The 22,686-nt window shown below is 41.7% G+C and overlaps 1 protein-coding gene across 2 annotated transcripts in view; it reads right to left on the minus strand.

Moving 5' to 3' along the window:
* The window catches only part of LOC124720029 (autophagy-related protein 9A-like), a 151,559-nt gene that overhangs the window by 17,434 nt on the left and 111,439 nt on the right, over positions 1 to 22,686 (minus strand). For both annotated transcript variants that reach the window (XM_047245278.1, XM_047245279.1), the window contains exons 12-14: positions 19,260 to 19,571; positions 13,194 to 13,432; positions 5,098 to 5,308 (exon numbers count right to left, since the gene is read on the minus strand). In XM_047245278.1, coding sequence (XP_047101234.1) covers positions 5,098 to 5,308; positions 13,194 to 13,432; positions 19,260 to 19,571 — 762 coding nt within the window. The remainder of the gene's footprint in view (positions 1 to 5,097; positions 5,309 to 13,193; positions 13,433 to 19,259; positions 19,572 to 22,686) is intronic.

Genomic DNA, 22,686 nt, shown 5'->3' on the forward strand with positions numbered 1-22,686 from the left:
ACCTTGCTGTTCATGTTCCATGTTAATAACCTTGCAGTCAAAATTAATAATAGCCTCAGACTTTTTGCAGACGAAGCAGTTATCCATAATGAAGTACTATTGGAAAGAAGCTGCATAAATGTTCAGCCATATTTTGATAAGATTTCAAAGTGATGCAGAGATTGACAACTTACTTTAAATGTTCAGAAATGTAAAATTGTGTGCTCCCAAAAAAACGTATTATCCTATGACTACAGTATCAATGCGTCCCTGTTGGAATTGGAAAACTCATACAAATATCTGGGTGTAAAGTGGGTGGTAAACTCCAGTTAACATATTAAGAAAGACAGGGGATATTGAACATATACAAGAAAGGCAGCACAAATGGCCACAGGTTTGTTTAATTCATAGGACAGTGTCAAAGAAATACTGAAGGAACTGAACTGAAGACTCAGATAGACATAAACTATCCCAAGAAAATCTATTAACAAAGTTTCAGGAACCAGCTTTAAAAGATTACTCTATGTATATACTAGAATCCCCTAAGCATCACTCACATAGGGATCGTGAGGGCAAGATCAGAATAATTACTGCATGCACAGAGACGTTCAATCAATCGCTCAACCCACACTCCATGTGTGATTGGAATGGGAAGAAACTCTAATAACTGGTAAAATGGTATGTACCCCCTGCCAAGAACTTCACGGTGGTTTGCAGAGTGTAGATGTAAATGTAGAAGTTAGTAAAAATATTTCATATAGACCTTAATATATGAAATGGGACAGCATACAAGGTAGATGGTGGGAGCCAAACTGCTTTGTCACACTTATTCCCTGAACCTGCATTCCGTACTTTGCCATTCCCAGAGCCAACCCACCATCCTATTTGTTACAGCGTAAACTCAGTGCCGGCACATCAGTCTGGAATGACAGAGGAGAGACGGTTGTGAGAAGAGGTCAGCCAAACGCACGGTGACCGACCTCCTTCCAGGACGACAACACGGCAGCAGCAGCCCCTAGCTGAAGGGAACATAAGCGCTGTGCTCAACTGTTGGCGGCCCAGTTCGATAGCAGCTTCAATGTTAGCTACTTTGTTAGCCGATGCATCTTAGCCTCCATCATTAGCTATTTTTATGTAGCACAGACTTGTGTTTGTCTATTCTGAAGAAGACCGATTACTTTGTATGCCGCACTTTGCTTGGGATACATCTACCAAAGTTAGGTATTTGTATTGACTTCTTGTAAGAAAACTCACTAATACGAGTTGTTCGACTGTTAGTTTAGCAAATCGAGTATGCAGGATTTCTAGACAAACATTATTCACCTCTGCATCTGTCTTAGCAGATGAACCCATACTTTAATTGGAGCACCCGCACATTCGGGATCTAGAGTGTTACGGACAGTAGCTCACATCCCGATGGAATACTCACTCGTCGTGGCTCTTTGTCGAGCACGGTCTTCCAAACTCTTCACAGCTAATGGTGGAGGAGGATGTACGGACAGTTGACCGGGTTGTTCACTTCCTCGGGTTGTGAATTTCCTCCAATCACGAACTGGCACACCTTCCCAAATCCCAAAAGTAGTGTTCTAATTCATATAGCTATATGGGTGGATGTGATGCTAAGACAGTAACAAAATAAATAATACCTTCCAGCTGGGAGATTCCTAATAGTAAAAGTGAGGAAGTGAGGCAGCTAGAATTGTAACGAACATCAGTTGCATTGACAACAGCAAAGTAAGGTGCGAGAGAAATAATCAGGTCAGTGGGTGAGTACAGTGGAGTGCCCCCAGGAGTCTGCACATGGCAGCCAACTGTCACACTCCAAAACTGTTACAGTCAGAGTGCTAATGATGTAAACAGAACCCATTCTGTTGTAAGAAAGACTAAAACCTGTTCTTTCATCAGTAGCCAGTATGGAGAATCAGGAATTATTACGGTTTTGTCTTTGTCAGAGTGCTACGTGAGGGGTCACTTCCAAGAAAGTAAAATAGGGTGAGGCAGAAAATGGGGATACTCACATCTGACAGGGAGATGTCCCCAGGGGGACTTTTTGAAACCGCCAGTACAGTGATATACATCATGGTCCCTGGTGTCACCTTAGTGAGCCCTAGTTTGCAGGTAATCGAGAAACAAAATTTTGTAATTTCTTGTGACTGACGAAAGTCTTGAAATTACCATTAATGTCAAAGTAGCACCATAGTATGGCAGTTGACTTATTAGTCTGGTATGCTGAAGGTTGTGAGCTCAAATCCCACAAGGGGTAACATACCACTTATTTCCACCTTCTGCGACCGACTGCCAAGTTTCTTTTACTTTTTTGAGATTTAAATGTTTGTGAATATTGATCTATTGGATAAAAACAACAGATGAATCAATCTATTTATATTTGCTGTGGAATGGTGTCAAAACCAGTTTTTTATTACAAGACGTACATTTATTTGAATAGTGACCATCATACAAACGTTTAAAACATTACTTCATTTTTCACTATTGACAAAATAATGCAGGTGAAGATTTATATGAAGTGAGGTTTATAAACAAAATGAAATTCAAGCAGAATAAGTTATAGAAATAATTATTGCAGCAGGCTGGACAAATATATAAAATGAAATTATTGACAGTTTTGAGGTTCTAGTCAACAAAAGAATTACCAAAATTTTTAGTTGCAAAAGAGGGCCACTGAGGTGAATGACAGTGAAATGTGATACTTGGGATGTTGTCTTCATCACTGTAAAGATGATTTAGAAACCCTCTGGGACCTGTCCTCACAAGAGTACTTAAAAAAAACAGGGCTTTGACGGGGGAAGTAGAGTCGAGTGTCCCAGGTCCAGTACACAGTGGGAGGCACACTGACCCCAACTACCCCGCCCCTTGTCCCAAACAGCACTTTAAAACATTATATCTGAGAGTAAACTCGAGTTTATTGGAGGAAATGAAGAACCCTGTGAACTGTACGTACATCACCTGCCACCGTTAGTGGTGTAGAATTTCGAAGACTGAGGTCGGCACAGGGCAGGATGAGTGGGTATTCCATCAGGATGTGAGCTACTGTCCATAACGCTCTCGAACTAGAACGTGCAAGTGCTACAATTTAAGTACACGTTCAGCTGTAAGACTGATGCAGAGGTGAACAGGACTGTGGATTCCCTCTGGGAGGAAACGAAGGGACAAAGGTTAAAAACGAAGGGCAGGTGAGGGATGACGAGGGGATGATGACTGGCACTCGTGCAATAACTATGGGAAATCAGAGTCACTCAAGAGACACAGCATCAACTATAGGGTTAAGAATGAGCAGAATAGAAAGTACGTTCATTTGTTCTGTTGTAGGGTAACTTAAATTACAACACAATTATTTATTCAGTGACTGAAGTGACTGGTATTCACTACAAATATGACCTAGCAGGTAGGAACACGGAAGCAGCACGTCAGCTTTATGCCGAACAGAACCGCGGTAGGCAGTTACCGGGTGCGAGAATGTCTGTACGACTTCACTGACGCTTTCGAGAGACGGGCTCATTTCAGAAGTGTGTGGCACGGGATCTCCAATTATCATAAAAATCACTCGTGAGAGTACAAAAACCCTCACGAAGTAAGACGGGGCAGACACTGACAGAGGTTCAGCCTCGGCGTGTGGGGCAGACTCTTTCGTGATCGTCACGTACGCCTGTATTTCTTTACGCAATGTCTCGCTGAACAAACTTGTCCGTGATTTCTCTTACATCAATTCCTTCAGTTACTCGATGACGTACAGCAACATGTCATCCGAGAATCTTGGCTTATGCACTGTGGCATTCCAGCTCACTTTACACTGACAGTTTATCAGCATCTTGATAACCAGTTTCTAAACCGGTGGATTGGTCAGTAGAGACCCATTGTGTGGCCCACCTGATTGCCAGATCTGAAACAGATGGTTGTTTTTTCTTTTGAGATATTTAAAATGCTCAGCTTAGTCAACTTCTGTACCCACTGGGAGGATCCATATTTAAAATGGATTTGACCAAACATGCAAAACACCGGGAGCTTTCCACAACATAAGGCAAAGTATGGAATGCAAGGTCAAGGGATCTATGTGTGACAAACTAGATTGGCTCCCACCACCTTACTTTATATGCACTCCTATTTCATGTATTAATGTCTATATTAATTTTTTTTTTGTTGCTAACTTTCTTTTCAAAATTCCAAAGTTAAACTTCCTATTTTAAGCACACGTCACACAAATTATCAGAACTGTCAAGATAATTAGTTTTGTCAGAAATAATGGCAATCAATATTTATTGCAATTATAATATTTCATCCATCCAGCTGTAGGGATGTCTCATGCTAATAGATAAATTTGAAAGGGAAGATCACTTCCAAATTAAAGAACTATTTTTCCAATTTTCAATAAACTTAATTAGCTTAAAATGTATGCATAATTGAAGATTTGACCTGGTTCAAATTTCCAGTAGCAATTATAACCAAACTACCATAGGTTTCCGTTATTTCTTGACACGCTTCTGACTGCCAGATTTTTCTGAATCACAACTATATGATGGATCCCATGGTCATAAACTCAGGATTTCTAACTGCATTAGTATAAATTAGTACTGCATATTTTAATAGATGCTGATCATAAGAAATTATATGCAAACAAAATTAATAGCCAAAAAAGATAAACTTTCTGGCCTATAGAATTTGGAAACTATTATTGATTAATCAAGTTGAACAATATCATAGAGGGAGTCTTTGTAAGGCCAAAGCTCATACCATTCCAGTCAGTCTTACTTTAATTTTCACTCAGGCTAGTTACCAGCTGCATACACTGCTAATTTTGCCCTTTTCTTTGTTCAATTTCCTTGCCAGTCACAACTATAGAAGTTTAATTGAAAATTAAAATAATGAAAAATTCCCAGAATTGTAAGACATTCTCGGGTACATCCTGGATGAAGAGATTCCAGAGATTTTCCCAGATGTCCTGGGGCTTATACACCCTGAATAAATCCTTTCCCTAACAAAGGATTTTCAGACCCATGTTCATATGAATTTTCATAATATGTTGATTTCAAGAATAAACCTGTAAAGTTCCTGAAGCACATTTCTATAGACCCCGTATTGCGAGCAGTAAGCAGCCTTACGTACCAGGCGGTGGTGGACCTCGTGCAGGTAGAGCGCGCTGAGGCTCATGTCGGCCGCCGTGCCCTCCGCCCCCGGCGCCAGCAGAAGCAGGTCTTCGGGGCCCGCCGCTCCGCCCCCGCCGCCACCGACGGCCGCAGCCGCGGCCGCCACTGCCGCCGCCTCACCCGCGGGGCCGAACACAGACGCGCCCATCGACAGCCCCTGCTGGTTCAGGCTGTGAAAGGGAAGCGGCCGAGTCACCGCGGGTTCTCCCGAGAGTGAATGCAGTCGACCTACACACTGTCTACGATACGAGTATTACAGTTCGGCATAATAGAGTAACTCTGGAATCGATAATGTGAATAATAGTTTGTTGAAAATTAATAAGTGATGTCCTCCGAGTGGACTGTCACTGAGCTTCCATAGTGCACAAAGACTGAGCACACCGTCAGAAATAATGCGTGAAGGTAAGTCAGTCTCAGAAGTGTTTGCTGGTACTGGAAGAAGGACTGGTACAATTTATAATGTCCAATGGGAAACTACTATGAACAAAATAACATTAACAAGGACAAGTAATTGTAAAAAGTAAATTTTTACAACCAGAAATTTCACAATTAATAAAATATTTCTGACTATTATGTTGTGATATCCACGACAGTAAAACCCAATGTTTCCTCTCCTTCTGCACAGGACTTTTTCGAGGGACAACTGGCCCTCGTCAATTGCTGTCGTCTCCCGTTACTATCACCCCACGGTCTAAGACTTTTAAGCACCTTCTTCAACAGTGGGCTCTAAATGTCATTCAATTTCACACCCACCTCCTTCATACTGAAATTCCTGGGGTGTTTAACAATATCTATGGCCTCTTGTACAGCCTTTCTTGGTATCTGCTCGTGGCTGCCAGTACCAGAGTCCTATCAAAATGAATGTGGTGGTTTCCTGGCTGCAAAGCACATTCCACAACAGCTGATCTGTCAGTCTATCCATCTACATCATACTCTGCAAGCTACCTTATGGTGTGTGGCAGAGGGTATTTTTGTACCACTAACTGAGGCCTCAAACCCTGTTCCACTCACAAATAGCGCACGGGAAAATTGATTGTCGGTAACCCTCTGTATTTGCTCCATTTTCTCGAATTTTCTCCTGGTGGTCATTACACGAGACATATGTGGGGGGAAGTAATATGTTGTCCGATGCTTCCTGAAAAGTGCTCTCTTCAAGTTGCAATAGCAGATCTGTTCTTGATGCACAACTCATCTCTTGTAATGTCTGCCAATCAAGTTCGTTGAGCATCTCCGTAAGCCTCTCGCGCCGGCTACACGATCATGCGACAAAACACGCCGCTCTTCGTTAGCTCTTCTCTCTCTCTTTCACCAGTCCTGCCTGGTAGGGATCACAGATAGAGGAACAGTACCCAAGAATCGGTCAAACAAGTGCCTTGTAAACCACCTCTTTCGTGGATGAGTTTAAGATTCTTCCTGTGAACATGGCAACTGCTTTTCGCAGTATTTGCTTTACGTGTTTGTTCCACTCAAGATCGCTCTGGATAGTTACACCTACATGTTTTACAGTACACACCGTTCCCAGCAAATTGTCATGCATATTGTACTTTTACAGAACGGGATTCCTTTTCTACACACACGCAGCAGGTTACTTTTATTTACATTCAGGATCAACTGCCAGAGACCGCGCCACTTATCAGTTCTAGCAGCAAGGAAGTCTTGAATCCAGCTGCAAAGCTGCTCCAATACTTGATAAGCTCTTATTTTTTCACTAAACGGCAGTGCGGGACGGTGTCAAATGACTTCCTGAAGTCGAGGAACACGGCATCAACCTAAGCACTGTTGCCCACAGTGCTGTGGATCTCGTGGAGAAACAGAGGTAGCCGAGTTTCGCAGGCTCTTTGTTTGCAGAAACCACGTTGACTTTATAGAGGAGATTGTCCATCTCTAAAAACATCACAATTGTTGACCACAAAATGTGTTCCATAATTCTACCACAGACTGACAACAACTGTGCGCATCTGTCGTATGGCCCTTCTTAAAAATGGGAATGACCTGTGCTTTCTTCCAGTCGCTAGGTACCCTTTGTTGCTCAAGCAATCTACGATAAATTACTGTTAGAAGGGGAGCAAGTTCTCTCACATAACGTTTGTAGAATCTTAAAGGTACTGTATCTCATCTGGTCCTAACACCTTTCCACTGCTAAGCAGTCTTTTGAGTGAAACTTACTGGCAGATTAAAACTGTGTGCCAGACCGGGACTCGAACTAGGGACCTTCGACTTTCACGAGCAAGTGCTCTACCGACTGAGCTACCACAACAAGACTCTCTACCTGTCCTCGCAGCTTTATTTCTGCCAGTACCTCGTTTCCTACATTCCAGTTTAAATCTGCCAGGAAGTTTCATATCGGCACACACTCCCCTGCAGAGTGAAAATTTTATTCTGGTTCTTTGGTTCTCCGCCAGCTAAGTGTCACCAGTTCCCTTATTCTTATACTTTTTTGTCGACTAAAATAGACATCAGTCCTATCCTTCAATAAGAATTCTCTCGAATTTCCAGCCACGTCCAGTGGTTTAAAATCCGCGAGCTTTCGGCCGAGTACTCCTCGGCCGTTGTCAAAGTGGTTGCTGCTACCACCTTTATGTAAGAGCACTGCATTCTGTGACATTAGCCGTGACCGCTCCAGCACCATTTAAGGCGGTATTTTTTGTGTGTGCCTTCTTCAACTTTCTGATGGCCAGGTTGCAAGCAGTGCTTAACCACATGCTGCCATCTTTATTGAGGGTTTTGAGGTGCTGAGGTTAACTCACTTGATGTGGCTGAAAGCTCTAAAGAATTTTATCAGTAGATCTCTCTACGAAATCGTGCATTTGAATTTATTATTGTCAGGAGTGTCCTAGGGAAGTGTCACAGGACCGTTATTTTCTTTGATATACAACAATGACGCGTTGTACAGATGGGCAGCAATCTGCAATTCTCTGCAGATGATGCTGTGGTGTCAAAGTTAAGTGACTATTGGAGGATAAAAACATGTAGACAAAATTTCTAGTTGATGTGAACAATGGCAGCTAGTTCTAAGTGTAGAAAAATGACTGTAGATGAGTGGGAAAAACAAACCTGTAATATTCAGACACAGCATTAGTAGTGGCCGATTGACACAGTTGCGTCATTTAAAAGCCTGGGCACAGCGGTGCAGAGTGATATGAAATGGAATGAACGAGTGAGGACTGAGGTAGGGAAGGCGAATGGTTGACTTTGGTATCTTGGGGGAATTTTGCGAAAGTGTCATTCATCAGTAAAGGAGACCGCACACAGGACAGTAGTGCGTCCTGGTCTCGAGTCTGCTCACGTGTTTGGGATCTGTACCACGTCAAATTAAAGGAAGACGTTGAAGACATTCACAGGTAGGCTGCTAGATTTGTTACTGGTAAGTTGAAATAATATGCAAGTGTTACAGAGATGTTTCGTGTAGCGGGACTTTGAATTTTGCCACGCTACACTCGTTCCCTGGGATATAAATTATACCGTCGCAGCGGTATGAGCGCTCGACGGCAGAGAAAATATTAAAACTGTAACTCTTTTTTGTTTTCTATCCGTCTTTTGTCTCTCGAGAGCCAAAGCTTAATTCAGACGTAAAAACTTATTAGCTAGTCTTGGTCGAATTAAGACAAAAAAACTCATTGATGTGTAGATGTGTTGTGAAAGTTTGTATGAAATTTGGAGGTTGAAAGGAGCAACCTAAAATATATTACATTCAACACCAAGATGGTTTTAGTTTGTATACATTAGTAATTCCTGGGCAACGAAAATTTATTGCAAGATTTTGGAGCAGCTAAGACTTTTCACGCAGAAATGAAGTAGGAGATTTTTGAAGACCTGGACGCCACACGCGAGAAGACATGTTAACATGGTAAAGGATGAACTCTTATCTACGCCATTTCCCCCTGTTAGTCACATTTGTTATTCTCGTTTTTTTTTTCCAAATAATTTTTGTAGTGGAAATTGGTTTGACTTTTGCTCAGAAATGCCACAAGGACCACCCCAACAATAGCTTTTCCGAATCACGAAGTCCAATAACTTTTCTGTAATACGAAGTCCGATTTGCATTTCATTCTTTCCCTTTTTTCACAGTCATTAACGATTTTAAAACCCTCTTTTTATTCACCATTTCTTCCCACATTTTCAACCTTTCCTTTTCTTTTCTTCTCTTTTCTTTTTTATTAACCACTACATTCGGGACCTCAAATGCGAAGCCCTGGAGAGAGAAGGTGACATTCTTTTGGAGGAATGCTATTGAAAAAATTTAGAGAACCGACATTTGAAGCTAACTGCAATACGATTCAACTGCTGCAACATACATTTTGTTTAAGGTCCAAGAAGATAAGACAGGTGACATTTGAGCTCATACGCAGGCATATAGACAGTTGTTTTTCCCTTGTTCTGTTTGCAAGAGGAACAGGAAAGGAAATGGCCAGCAGTGGTACAGGGAACCCTCCACTACACACCAAGCAGTCGCTTATGTACGTATTTAACTGTTTTGTAACATGTGACAGGCATAAGGTGATGCACATTTCATTTTAGTGCTTGGGAAAGTAACAAATGTTTGCATTGTGATGACAGTCCTGGATAGTATTTGTTGCCACTGTAACCAGCAGTGTTCCTGCTCTGTACATCACCGGATTGACATCTACATTGCCATAGGCGCATCGAGCAATCTGTCTGACGGTCAGCATTGAGTCCTGCTCGACACATCTCTGCCTCGATGTTTATATTTCCTGTCTACAATCTCTGACAAGACATGCATGGTCTAATATTTAAGTTACCTATAGAGGGACATTCTTATCCTAGCTGTTCCTTAAACCTTTCCCATTTTCTTATGCCCTTTTTTAATTATTTACATGTATTTGTCAATTATGACTATTATGCAGTCTTTTATATTTCAAACACACTATTTGTCATGTTTTATATTTCACTGGTCCTTCACTGATCATGTGCAGAACAATACGCACAGCTTATTCAGCAGTTGACAGCAGTTGACGACTGGTGCCTCCCAGCAAATACAACAGCTCTGCTCTTGTCGACATTTGGCACCAATGGTTATACATTTTGTAACTTTTTTTTTGTCATCACTCTTCTGACTGGTTTGAACCACCACAAATTCCTCTCCTGTGCCAACCTCTTCATCTCAGAGTAGCACCTGCAACCTACACCCTCAATTATTTGCTGGATGTATTCCAATCTCTGTCTTCCTTCACCCTCTCTGATTCTGTGCAGAACCACCTCATTCCTTACCTTATCAGTCCACTTAATTTTCAACATTCATATGCAGTACTACATCTCAAATGCTTTGATCTCTTCTGTTCCAGTTTTCCCCCAGTCCATGTTTCACTACCATACAATGCTGTATTCCAGATGTACATTCTCAGAAATTTCTTCCTCAAATTAAGGCCGATGTTTGACACTCGTAGACTTCTCTTGGCCAGGAATCCCCTTTTTGCCATTGCTAGTCTGCTTCTGATGTCCAACATTGGTTATTTTGCTGCCTAGGTAGCAGAATTTCTTTACTTCATCTACTTCATGACCAGAAATTCTGATGTTAAAAGTTTCTTGCTGTTCTCATTTCTGATACTCCTCATTGCTTTCATCTTTCTTCGATTTACTCTCAATCCACATTCTGTGCTCATTAGACTGTTCATTCCATTCAGCAGATCATGTAATTCTTCTTTACCTTCACTCAGGATAGCAATATCATCAGCAAATCATGCCATTCATATCCCTTTCGCCTTTAATCTTAATTCCACTCCTGAGCCTTTCTTTTATTTCGTCCTCAATGTACAGATTGAACAGTAGGGGTGAAAAACTACATCCCTGTCTTACACCCTTTTTAATCCGAGCACTTTGTCCTTGGTCATCCACTCTTATTATTCCCTCTTGGCTCTTGTACATTTTGTATATTAATCATCTCTCCCCACACCTTACCCCTATTCTTCTCAGAATTTCGAATATCTTGCACCATTTTACATTGTCGAACACTTTGACAAATCCTATGAACGTGTCTTTATTTTTCTTTAGTCTTACTTCCATTATCAACCACAATGTCAGATTTGCTCTCTGGTGCCTTTACCTTCCCTAAAGCCAAACAGATTGTCATCTATCATTTCTTTTCCATTCTTCTGTATATTATTCTTGTCAGCAACTTGGATGCGTGAGCAGTTAGGCTGATTGTGTGGAATTCTCACATTTGTCAGCTTTTGCAGTTTTCGGAATTGTGGGGACGACATTTTTTCGAAAGTCAGATTGTATGTCACTAGATTCATACTTTCTACACACCAATGTGAATAGTGATTTTGTTGCCACTTCCCCCAATGACTTTAGAGATTCTGATGGAATGTTATTTAACCCCTTCTGTCTCATTTGGTCTTAAGTCCTCCACAGCTTTTTTAATTTGTGATTCTAATACTGGATCCCCTACCGCTTCTAAATCGACTCCTGTCTCTTCTTCTATGACATCAGACAAATCTTCCCTCTCATCAATGCTTTCAATATATTCTTTCCACCTATCCTCTCTGTCCTCTGCATTTAACAGTGGAATTCCCATTGCATGCTTAATTTTACAACTCTTGCTTTTAATGTCACCGAAGGTTGTTTTGACTTTCCTATATGCTGAGGCTGTCCTTCTGACAATCATTTCCTTTTCCATTACTTCACATTTTTCATGTAGCCATTTCGTCTTAGCTTCCCTGCACTTCCTATTTATATTATTCCTCAGTGACTAGTATTTCTGTATTCCTGAGTTTCCTGGAAGATTTTTGTACTTCCTCCGTTCATCGTTCAATTGAAGTATTTCTTCTGTTACCCACGGTTTGTTCGCAGTTATCTTCTCTGTACCTATGTTTTCCATTCCAACTTCGGTGATCACTCTTTTTAGAGATGTCCATTCCTCTTCAACTATACTGTCTACTGAACTATTCCTTATTGCTGTATCTATAGCCTTAGAGAACTTCAAGCGTATCTCGTCATTCCTTAGTACTTCCGTATCCCACTTCTTTGTGTATTGATTCTTCCTGACTAAAGTCAAACTTCTGAGCCTATCCTTCATCAGTTTTATTGCAAATTGATTACTATAAAAGGTGAACGATTGTGTAATTACTGACCTCCTCCATACAAATTTTATAAAATTTCAGGGTCACCCACAGGTCTAAAGATGCTCTGCTGAGACTTAAACCGATCACCAGTAATAAAATAAAGCACCACTTACGATCACAACTCATCATTTTCATTATAATAAATATAGATCCCTGATGTCCCTAATGTGACTTCAGACATTCCAAAATCTTTTACATGGCTGCATGTTCAGAGACCGTGAATAGTTACAATTGAAAGAAATTCAGCACTCTGTCACTATTTTTAACAAATTAACATGGTTTCGACACTGCTAGGAGAGGCTTCCTCAGAATTTAAAACAAAGAATGGTCTATATTCTATAACGTGGTCACAGAATTATGACTAAAAACGTATGATAGAGTATAAGTAAGGAATCGTCGTGAAAGACTGGCAGTACTTATATGTCATTTATAAAATAACAAATATGCCAAAAGGGCATTAGTCACAAAGATAAAGAAAATTGTGATGGTGAGCCACTAAGGGCTGCTCGTTACTTGCATGGTGCAGGTTGCAAAACGGACTACTCCGACTAGTCCGTTTTGCAACCTGCACCATGCAAGTAACGAGCAGCCCTTAGTGGCTCACCATCACAATTTTCTTTATCTTTGTGACTAATGCCCTTTTGGCATGTTTGTTATTTTATAAATGACATATAAGTACTGCCAGTCTTTCACGACGATTCCTTACTTATACTCTATCATACGTTTTTAGTCATAATTCTGTGACCACGTTATAGAATATAGACCATTCTTTGTTTTAAATTCTGAGGAAGCCTCTCCTAGCAGTGTCGAAACCAGGTTAATTTGTTAAAAATAGTGACCGAGTGCTGAATATCTTTCAATTGTAATTTCAGACATTATTAACTTCGTTATTTTCTCTGGTGTTATATCTGGTACTGTTACAAGTGTGCCACTGGGGTAATGTGGAGAGATGACACGTAGCAGAGGACGAGACCTGTACAAGAGGCCGCGGTCCGGGTGCAGCAGCGGACCCTCGGCACGGTTAAGGCCGCCCCGCATTGCCGGCGGCTGCGATGACGCCATTGCCGAAGTCTGCTGCGACGACGTCGACAGCTGCTGCTGCCGCTGTAGCTGGTGCTGCGAAGGCAGTGTTCCGAACGTGGGCACCAGACTCGGCAGAGGGTCAGGTTTGGCGAGGGTGTGGCGAAGCGCACTCGCCACCACACTGTTCAGCTGTACGGGAAGGGCCACATAAAAAAAGCAATTAGGTGAAAATTATAATGCACACAAGCACAAAACTCAGCAAGCCCAAATTGGTAAGTGAGAAAAATATGTAGCTAATAAAAAATGCTGGAAAGAATACCAGAATTTCAGCTGGGGAGGGGAGGAACACCATGACAAATACAAAGAAAGAGAGAGCACCGCAATACATAGAAATACAAATAGATCCAGGCGAGATCAAATTATTAGACTGAAGACATTTTTTCCAAAACTTTACATTTATTACACATTTACATCCAAATACAGATTATATTTGTACATTCAATACTTTGTATGCATGCCTTTGCTCTTAATCAACATTTTTGTCATGTTTAGCATAGTTTTTATTCACTTTTCACATGACATTCTAGCTTCTCTGTGAGATCTTGTTTGGTGGTTATTCTAAATTTCCTCATCCTCTGATTGACAATAGCCCACTAATTTTCAATTGGGTTCATATCATGGCTTTTCTTCCATGGACTTGGAAGCTCTTGGCTTTGTGGCAAAGTGCCCCATCATGCATAAAAATAGCATCTTTATTAGGAAACCACTCATTTATTTGGGGGAAAAGTTCCTTTTCAAGGATTTCTCTGTATTGTTTTTGCCTCATTGTCCCTTCAACAAAGTTGAATCTACGAGGACCTTTCACAGATATCACACTCCAGAATATAACGGAAGTTGGATGCTTCACACATTGCTGCACACAGTCAGCTTTTAACTGTTCTCCAGGTCTGCAATGAACATACTGGCTGCTTTCTTCCATCACAGTGAATACAGATTCATCACTGAAGCATACCGGAAGCATGTGCACAAAATTGCAAGTTAGAAAAGTGGGGAATAGTAGCACAGGATACCTCAACAGTCAGAAATTCAAATGTGCATTTCTTCATTATTAATAAAACATCACAATTTCAAGTCAAAACTTCTAAATCTGAAGATCAGACCCACTTAATTTACCATATCATTGCCCATACCTTGGCCCAGTCTGCACTTGTCCACTCCTGAAGTAGTTTAGCCCATTGCAAGCTTTTGGTTTTCACGGCAGGTGTGATTTCCTGTTTTTTCCTCGGTCAGCATGCCTTTAAACCACATTCAAACAGCCTCACCCTCACTGTCATGGGTGAAACTTCAACACCAAAAACTTTCAGCTGATGGCTCATGTCTGTAGAAGTAAGTTTACGCTTCATTATTGCCATGTTTGGAAGTCCTGTCAGTGTTCTAGGACTGATTTTTCTTTTACGCCCACATTTTCCTTTCCTGTTTGGCCTGTATTCACCACCTCTCTGTACCGACAGTTTGATTCTGCTGACAGTTTTTCGTGATGTTCTCATTCTGTCAACAATTTATTGCTGTGTATAATGATTTTCAGCAAGAAGTGCTACTACAACCAAAACTTTCTGAGGTGAAACATCTTTTGTCTTCCCCATAACCTCACTTTCTTTGGAAATTCCGCTGGGCTCCTCGCCACCTACAGAAGATCACAAAGAGCGACAGAGGACCATCTGTGCAGAATAGCTCACGCATTGCGAGGCCGGCTGTGGCAGTTTTTTATCGGACGTCATTGCAGGTGACAGAATGGGGGTTCGTCCCTCCAAACCGGAAACAAAACAACAAACCACAGAATGGTGCCACATCGGCTCTCCTCTGAAGAAAAGGTTCGGAGCCACACCCGCAGTGGGTAAAGTTGCGGCAATAGTCTTCTATATGAACTCTGAAGTGTATTCCGCTACCCTCAGGAAATTGAAGAAACACCTTTAGCGTGTCTCTTCTGAGATTCTGGAGAATTTATTCTATTTGATGTCCTCTCTCTTGGTGCAATGATCGACTCTGAAGCTGATGATGGCTGAAATACAGAGGGGGAAAAATGTACACTGTCTACGACAAGGCACACATTTCTGAAAAAGGGAAATTTATTAATACGGAATATAAATTTAAGTGTCTAAAGTCTTTCTCTAACGGTATTTGTCTCAAGCCTAGCCTTGTACAGAAACAATATGTGGACAATAACAAGTTCAGACAAGAAGAAGACAGGACCTTTGGAATCTTACGATAATGATAGAAGTTGGGAATGAATTAAAATTTGTGCCACGGCCGGCACTCTGACGTGGGTTTCCTTGGTTACTAGGCAGGTGTGCTAGCCATGACATGTCCGCAGCAGTACACATAACACAGCCAATACCGTCCCCTTAACACAAATTTCAATTCATGTCCTCAGCTGATCTGTAGATCTTATACAGTTAACTTTTCCTTGAGATATAAGAGTCTCAACTTCATCTACACCAATGATACAAGCTGCGGTGGTGTAATGGCTAACATCTGTGTAGTCAGCAAGGAGACTCTTGTTCAAATCCCGGCCGTGGCACGAATTTTAATTCATTTCTTCATCTTCTATCATTTCATTATCAGATATAAAGTTGAGACTCCTACGTCTGAAGAAAATTTAATTATATGAGATTTTCCAAAATCTGTTACTATAGAAGAATGCTGAAGATTAGGTGGGTCAGCCAAATAACTAATGAAGTGATGTTCAATCAAATCGGTGGGAAAAATAAATAAATAAATAAAATAAAAAACTATTGATGGCACAACTTAACTTGAGATCTGTTGCTAGAACACATCCTGAGATATCAAGGGATTAATTTGGTAATGGATGGAAGTGAGGTGTGTGTGTGTGTGTGTGTGTGTGTGTGTGTGTGTGTGTACTTGCACAAGCAGACCTAGGCACAAATACAGCAAGTAGGTTCAATTGGATGTTAGCTGCGGCAGTTATGCTGAGCTGAAGAGGTCTGCCAGATTAGTGTGGGGAGCTGCATCAAACCAGTCTTCAGACTGGAAGCAACAACAACAACAACAACAACAACAACAACAATTAGGAAAAAAGAAACAGAATTAGGAATGTAAAATCAAATGAATATGAAGTACTACCAATAGAATTACGAAGGAAGAAACAGAGTATTAAACTAAGCTTCCTGGCATTTGCACATAATTTTGCTATGCTATCTGAAAATGTAGCAGGTGCAGGAATGCAAAGAATAGATATAGCCTGTAGAACATGTTTAAGAATCTCTGTGGGGGCAAAAAAAAAAAAAAAAAAAAAAAAAATTTACTAGTAACACAAAATGTGCATCAAAAATTTTACAGAATAGAAAAGTTCACAAATTTAAAATATGTAGTAAAGTTGATTCAGGGAAATGGGCCAAAAATTGAATATCAGAAACTGCAAAAATAATGCATGACAACATGGCAGTTACACCAGAGTGCCTTCACACAAACTAGAAATATTACACACAAGAATTGTGAGAAAAGTTTTAAGTCCAATAACAACAAAAAACAAATAAAAAAGAAAAGGAAGCCTAGAAATTATGAAGCAATGAGGAAATGTATCAAAATATAGAAACTATAATAAGAACAATATGGAGTAGAAGACCGACGTTTTCCAGACAGTTATATGGAAGGGGTGATCCGTCTGGATAGGTGAGCATTTACAGGGCTCACCTCTGGGGCACTGAGAGGTGTGCTGGCCCCAGATCGAATCCATCTCACAAATTAATGACAAAGGTCAATACCGACCAGCCTGGATGTTGTTTCGCACATCCACCGATATAAAAACCAGGCTGGTTCCCACGCTCCAACCTCAAAGACAATGTGCAAACACTTTGAAAAATGTTGTCACATTCGATTGTGCTATGTACACAGACAGAAGGGGTAACCGACTCCCGCTGGCAATAGCTTTAAAATGCCTCTGGGAGTGGCAAGCACACCACCACAATAATAGCCTATATTCACATACGCCTTTTTTCTCCGTGAAACTGACAAAGTACTGTACCGGTCCCAGACTAGGACTGGTTGTAAATGGCACAAGACAGGGAGGACAGAACACAGAATGTAAAACAACTGGCTGAAAAAACAAAACTCCAAGACAACTGGCTGAAAAAACAAAACTCCAGGTGTCTCTGAAAAAATAACTTAACAACAAACTGGGCACAAGAAGTTAAATGAGATTTAGGATACACAACGTGAAAGGACTAATTTTATGAGCAACCTAACGTTAAGAAAACAGATGAAAGGAAGTAAAGGCTGTGAAGAAGATATTAGGAAATAGCCCAATCTAAAACATTTAAATTACACAGTAACATGGAGCTAAAATTACAGGCGACATTAGGTAAGGGTATCTAATACTGAATCGGCACATCCACAGCATTGGGAAATTTGAGATCTTATGTAACATACAAGGATGCTACTTAATCTGTTTGATGAAATACAAAAAAACTTCATATCACAAAATATATCATTAGCAAATAAAAAACATAATATAAGAGACAAAAAAGCTATAAAATAATTATTATTATATATATAAAAAAAGACGCAATTTCTGCAAAGGTGACTCAGAATAACTCCCTCTATTTTACTCTACATTGCATCACTGGAAAGTGCACTTGAAACATAAGGACAGAAGCAAATAGGACACAGTAAATAAAATCTGTACAACTAAACTGGCTGTAACATGATGACATAAAACAGTGCCATAGCATATGCAGTTTACTTACACTTGGAGTGTACAAAAAATATGAGTGTAACTGGTTGCACGTGGATGTGCACAACCTAGAACCACACATTTTACATTCCTACATGTAGCACTGTAGACACGTACTATTGAAATGGTTCCAACTACGATTGTTTAATATGCAATGTAAGTTTACGAGCTGCCGATGAGACAAAAAAATTATGGTAACTGCTCGTTGCAAGATGGGATTCCGCCTGGTGGTGTCATGAGAAAATGATGTGATAAGGATGTTACAATGTAAAGTTAAGGGTCGATACACCACTTGGGAACGATAGAGCAGAGATGGTGTGACAAGACGTCAGCCAATCGTACGCTGATCGACCCCCGTCCAGGACGACAATGTGAAAGCAGCGGCCCCTATGTGAAGAGCACAGAAGCACCGTGCTCGACTGGTAGCGGCCCTGTTGAAGAGGAGCTTCAAGATTAACAACCTGAATAGAAGTGTCAAAGGTCGTTACTTCACTTGTATTAGAATTGTTATACCGAAGAAGCTTGTTTATTTCGGATTGACGCCCTTTGCTTGTGTCACTCCTATGCAATTCTCAAAGTTAAGTATTGTCATTTACTTTTCGCAATAAAACTCATTAATACGATTTGCTCGAATTTTTGTCTAGTGATCTGAGAAAGGTTTCCCGGACACCCCATATTCGATGAATAGGCAGGATTCAACAAAGGAAATTATGAGGGACAGTCAAATGAAAATTAAAAACCTGTCACATGCCCATGGAATGGTTCAATTCAAAAGTAATCAGCACAAGTGTTAAATCATTTATCCTACTGTTAGACGAGACAATTAATTCCCATTTTGTCGAACGTGGTCGGTTGCCAACAGACCCACAACCGCACCCGCGCCCGCACACCCAATTATCACTCATTTGTACATATAAATAGCTTCAAGCCACAATCCATATAACCTCTACAAGATGTTATCAAGTAATGATAATTTTCAGGAAGGAAATCAATAAAACATACTGAATTTAGCACAGAAAGTGCTGAAACAGGTATGGGTACAACAAAATTAATGAAATGGTACCTAGCAATTTTTTACATAAAAAATAAAGCAAGACAAGACCCAATATTGATACCCACAGTACACCTGTACCGAAGTTGCAATTTTGTCATGAACACACCCGAGGTTTCTTAAAGCGAGTTTCTGCATCCTTTCAATCAGACAGGCCGATACCCAGTTTGCGGAAAAAAGCGCTACATTCGGACACAGAAGGAAGGCGAGCTCACCCCCAGTCCGAGCCCGGAGATGGAGCCGAGCGACTCCGAGTAGTCGTAGGCGGGGTCTGGCAGGCGGTGCGGCCCCAGACCCAAAGCGGCTGCCGTCGCGGTGTCGGGCGACACCCGGCCTTCGGCGTCGGGGGCGACAGTCGCGGGGACGGCGCCGCCCGGTCTCGCGACTCCTCCGGCCGCCCCCACGTCGCGCAGAACGCGCTCGCGCAGCGCCGCCACGAAGCCGCGGGCCCCCGCCGTCGGCGGCCGCCACTCGGGGTTCGTCAGCGTGAAGTGCACCAGCGACAACTCCGTCTTCCCATCCTCAGCCTGCCGGTGCAGTGGGAGCTGTGGTCAGGATTCTGACATGCACACAAGCACACACACACTCTCTCTCTCTCTCTCTCTCTCTCTCTCTCTCTCTCCTCCTCCCCCCCCCCCCCCCCCCCCCCCCCTCATCACACCATCGCAATGACCTCCTGCATACTGACAACACATTTAATTTCTTAATACCTTGAAACGCACCATGATTGGTCACCTTGAGGTGTTATGCAGCTTGCCTCCCGCCTTGCTAGGTCATTACCAACCTCTCAGGAATGGAATATTTCGCCACTGGTGGCAAAGAAGCACTGTTTGACCTATCCCTGAGAAGAAAATGACCAATCGCCTTGTGAATACTAGCCAATTAGTATGTTACCCCTGTATCAAAAGCCCTGGAATACACTGTTCACAAATGACTGACTGAATCGTGTTGTATGACAAATGCAAGCGCAGGGTTCTAAGTACCACAGTGCCAAAAGCACTGCACTAGTTAAGGTAACTGACGACCCAACACTTGCCACAGACAACTTCGGTATCACAATACTGACATTACTACATTTCTACAAAGCATCCAAGATAGTCAGCTTTGACATTCTGCTTAGAGAAATTACACACCTGAAATGTTCATATAGTGTATTGACACAGTTTCAAAGTTACTCGGGTAACAGTTACCTGTAAGAACAAGAAGTTGCCCTAGCAACATATCGTCTCTGGGATGCCACACGGGTGGGTGCTGGACTTACTATTGTTCTCCTCATTTGGCAATGACACCTCGTCAGTTCCGTCCTGCAAATATCTTTTCCGTGCCAACGACCGTGAGCTTCATTACGTGGTGAGCTTGAATATATCGGCACTGTCGTCATACAGACAAATCACAATTTGTCTTTAGTGTTGAGGTGAGCACAAAACTTACAACTTAAATTAAATACAAAGACATTCCAAATAATTTTAATATCCCGTCAGGAGTTATTTCTGCCTCCTGTTCTCCTCAACAATATCACATTTTCACTGCATCAGAAGAAGACGAACAACTCGGGTACAACTTTGGATGGGCACTTTAAATGGACAAACAGTACGGTTCCCACAGTGAAGAGAACTTCTGTTTACTGCTATCCCCTCCAGAAGTTTCAGGACGTATATCTACAGTACATGAAAAATACACCTGGGGAATCACTTGTTGATTAGTTGTTCTGCAAAATGTGCACCATTACATTCCAATGTAATCCAACAGCATGTCTGACCTCTGCTTAAGACAGTATTACTACTCAGGGCACATATTCGTTGAAAGCACCGATGATGGCTGTTAATCAGTTGAAACTGATTTGCAAAAGTGAATAAATAAAACATGATTTTGTGACTGGTTGCTGCAAATTTTGTAATTTTATGGTTTATGGTCACTGCACGACTTGGGAACCAAACACAGGCCACCATTCATAAGATGGCAATGATTGTGTATTCTGTAGGTCCGATTGATCCTCGAGACAGCCAGTAGCACATATCCCAAATGGCTCGGTCGCAAGGGATGGATTCCTGAAATACTTTCAAAGTTGAGTTGGACCACTGAACTAAATGCCCATGACTGAGGTTATGCTGAGATTTTCAGTGCCTTTGGGCCAAAATTATATGTCGCCGAATCCAGAGTGTTGTTTCACCGGCCTCTCCACACAGGCTCTGAACTGGGATGGTCCGACAGGCTGAGTCTGGATCTGAATGCCCTAATAGTGGACAGCGTTTAACATCTCGAGGAGGAAGTACGAGCTGATCTGTAGACCGTGCTGCCATAATCTCAATGCGATGAACAAATGCCCTATGAAACTGCAGGAAGTGGGACCTGTCAGTTCCCGATGCTTTTTCACTATGGCATTTCAAAATGTTCTATGACTGGAAGCCTCTTGTTCATAAGTCTTTCAGGTGTGGGAGCCAAGTTTATATTGAGTCAAATAATAAACAAAAAAAGCACAGAGTCTCCTGAAAACATAAAATACTGTCTCCCACTGTGAGGTCTGGTCAGTTAAAACTTTGACAAGTACAGTTAAAATTGACACAGGTAGTCCCTCTAGTGAGAACTGAAAACCAGTTGTCTTGGCCCAGGTTTCCAGCCTCCTGATGGTCAGCTGTAGCTACATCATTGTCACCGTAAGATTCGAGAAAGAGAAGACGATTGCGAAATCATCCGCAAATGAGGAGAATTTGACACAGCTCCTCACTGTGGAGGAAATCACCGATAGCAACGGCAAACAATGTGACAGTGAGTACACTGTCTTGCGGGACCCCATTCTCTCAAACACAGCAGTCAGACAAGGCATCACAAACACAATATCAAAAGAGTCGGTCCGAGAGGGAGAATTGGCTAAGAAGCGGTAGACGTCCACGTAGTCCCCACTCGTGAACTTGGCGAAGAACGTTGTACCCCCGAGAAGTTCTGTACGCTTTTTTGAGGTCACTAAATACACAAACCAAATGTTTTCGACATAAGAAAGACTCCTGTAACACTGTATCCAGTAGAATTAAATTGTGAAGGGTGGAACGGTAGTGCCACTGTCAAAGTGAGGGTACTGCTTGTATCTTTGCAAATATTTTCACTTTTATCACATATTTTTAAGAATTTTTTATACTCCAACACAGATCCTTCCTCGTTCCATCTGCACCAATACAGAAAAGATTCCTATCCCTAGTCAGAACCCAGTCCCACATACTGTTCCTGCACGGTTGTTTAGCTCGTGGAATCCTCCCAAACGGCCTTACTGTCAAATCACTGACCGCTGGCTGCGAGCCGTCCTGCCCCTCTGACCACCTGTTCAGTTTCCGCCAGTTCTTAACCCTCACCAACACAGCCCTACAAAACAATGAAAATCAGGCCCAGACTTCCTTACAGTATCTCCTCCTCTCCATTTGTAAAATTCTTCAACTGTGCAATCCTAAATTACTTGATCCCATCTTGCACACAAACCCTTGCCCTCCAGGAACTAGAGCAACGCACACAGAACCGTATCAAAACACTCTCCGCCCTGCTCACTTGTGACTCCCGTCTGTCTACCACTCTCCACCACTTCTGTAACAACCTCCAAATCTCCTCCACATCCACTCATAGCAGACAAACTCTGCCTTGCAGACGAACACAATT

The sequence above is a fragment of the Schistocerca piceifrons genome, chromosome 11 (genome assembly GCF_021461385.2).
Source record: "Schistocerca piceifrons isolate TAMUIC-IGC-003096 chromosome 11, iqSchPice1.1, whole genome shotgun sequence".
Classification (NCBI taxonomy): domain Eukaryota; kingdom Metazoa; phylum Arthropoda; class Insecta; order Orthoptera; family Acrididae; genus Schistocerca; species Schistocerca piceifrons.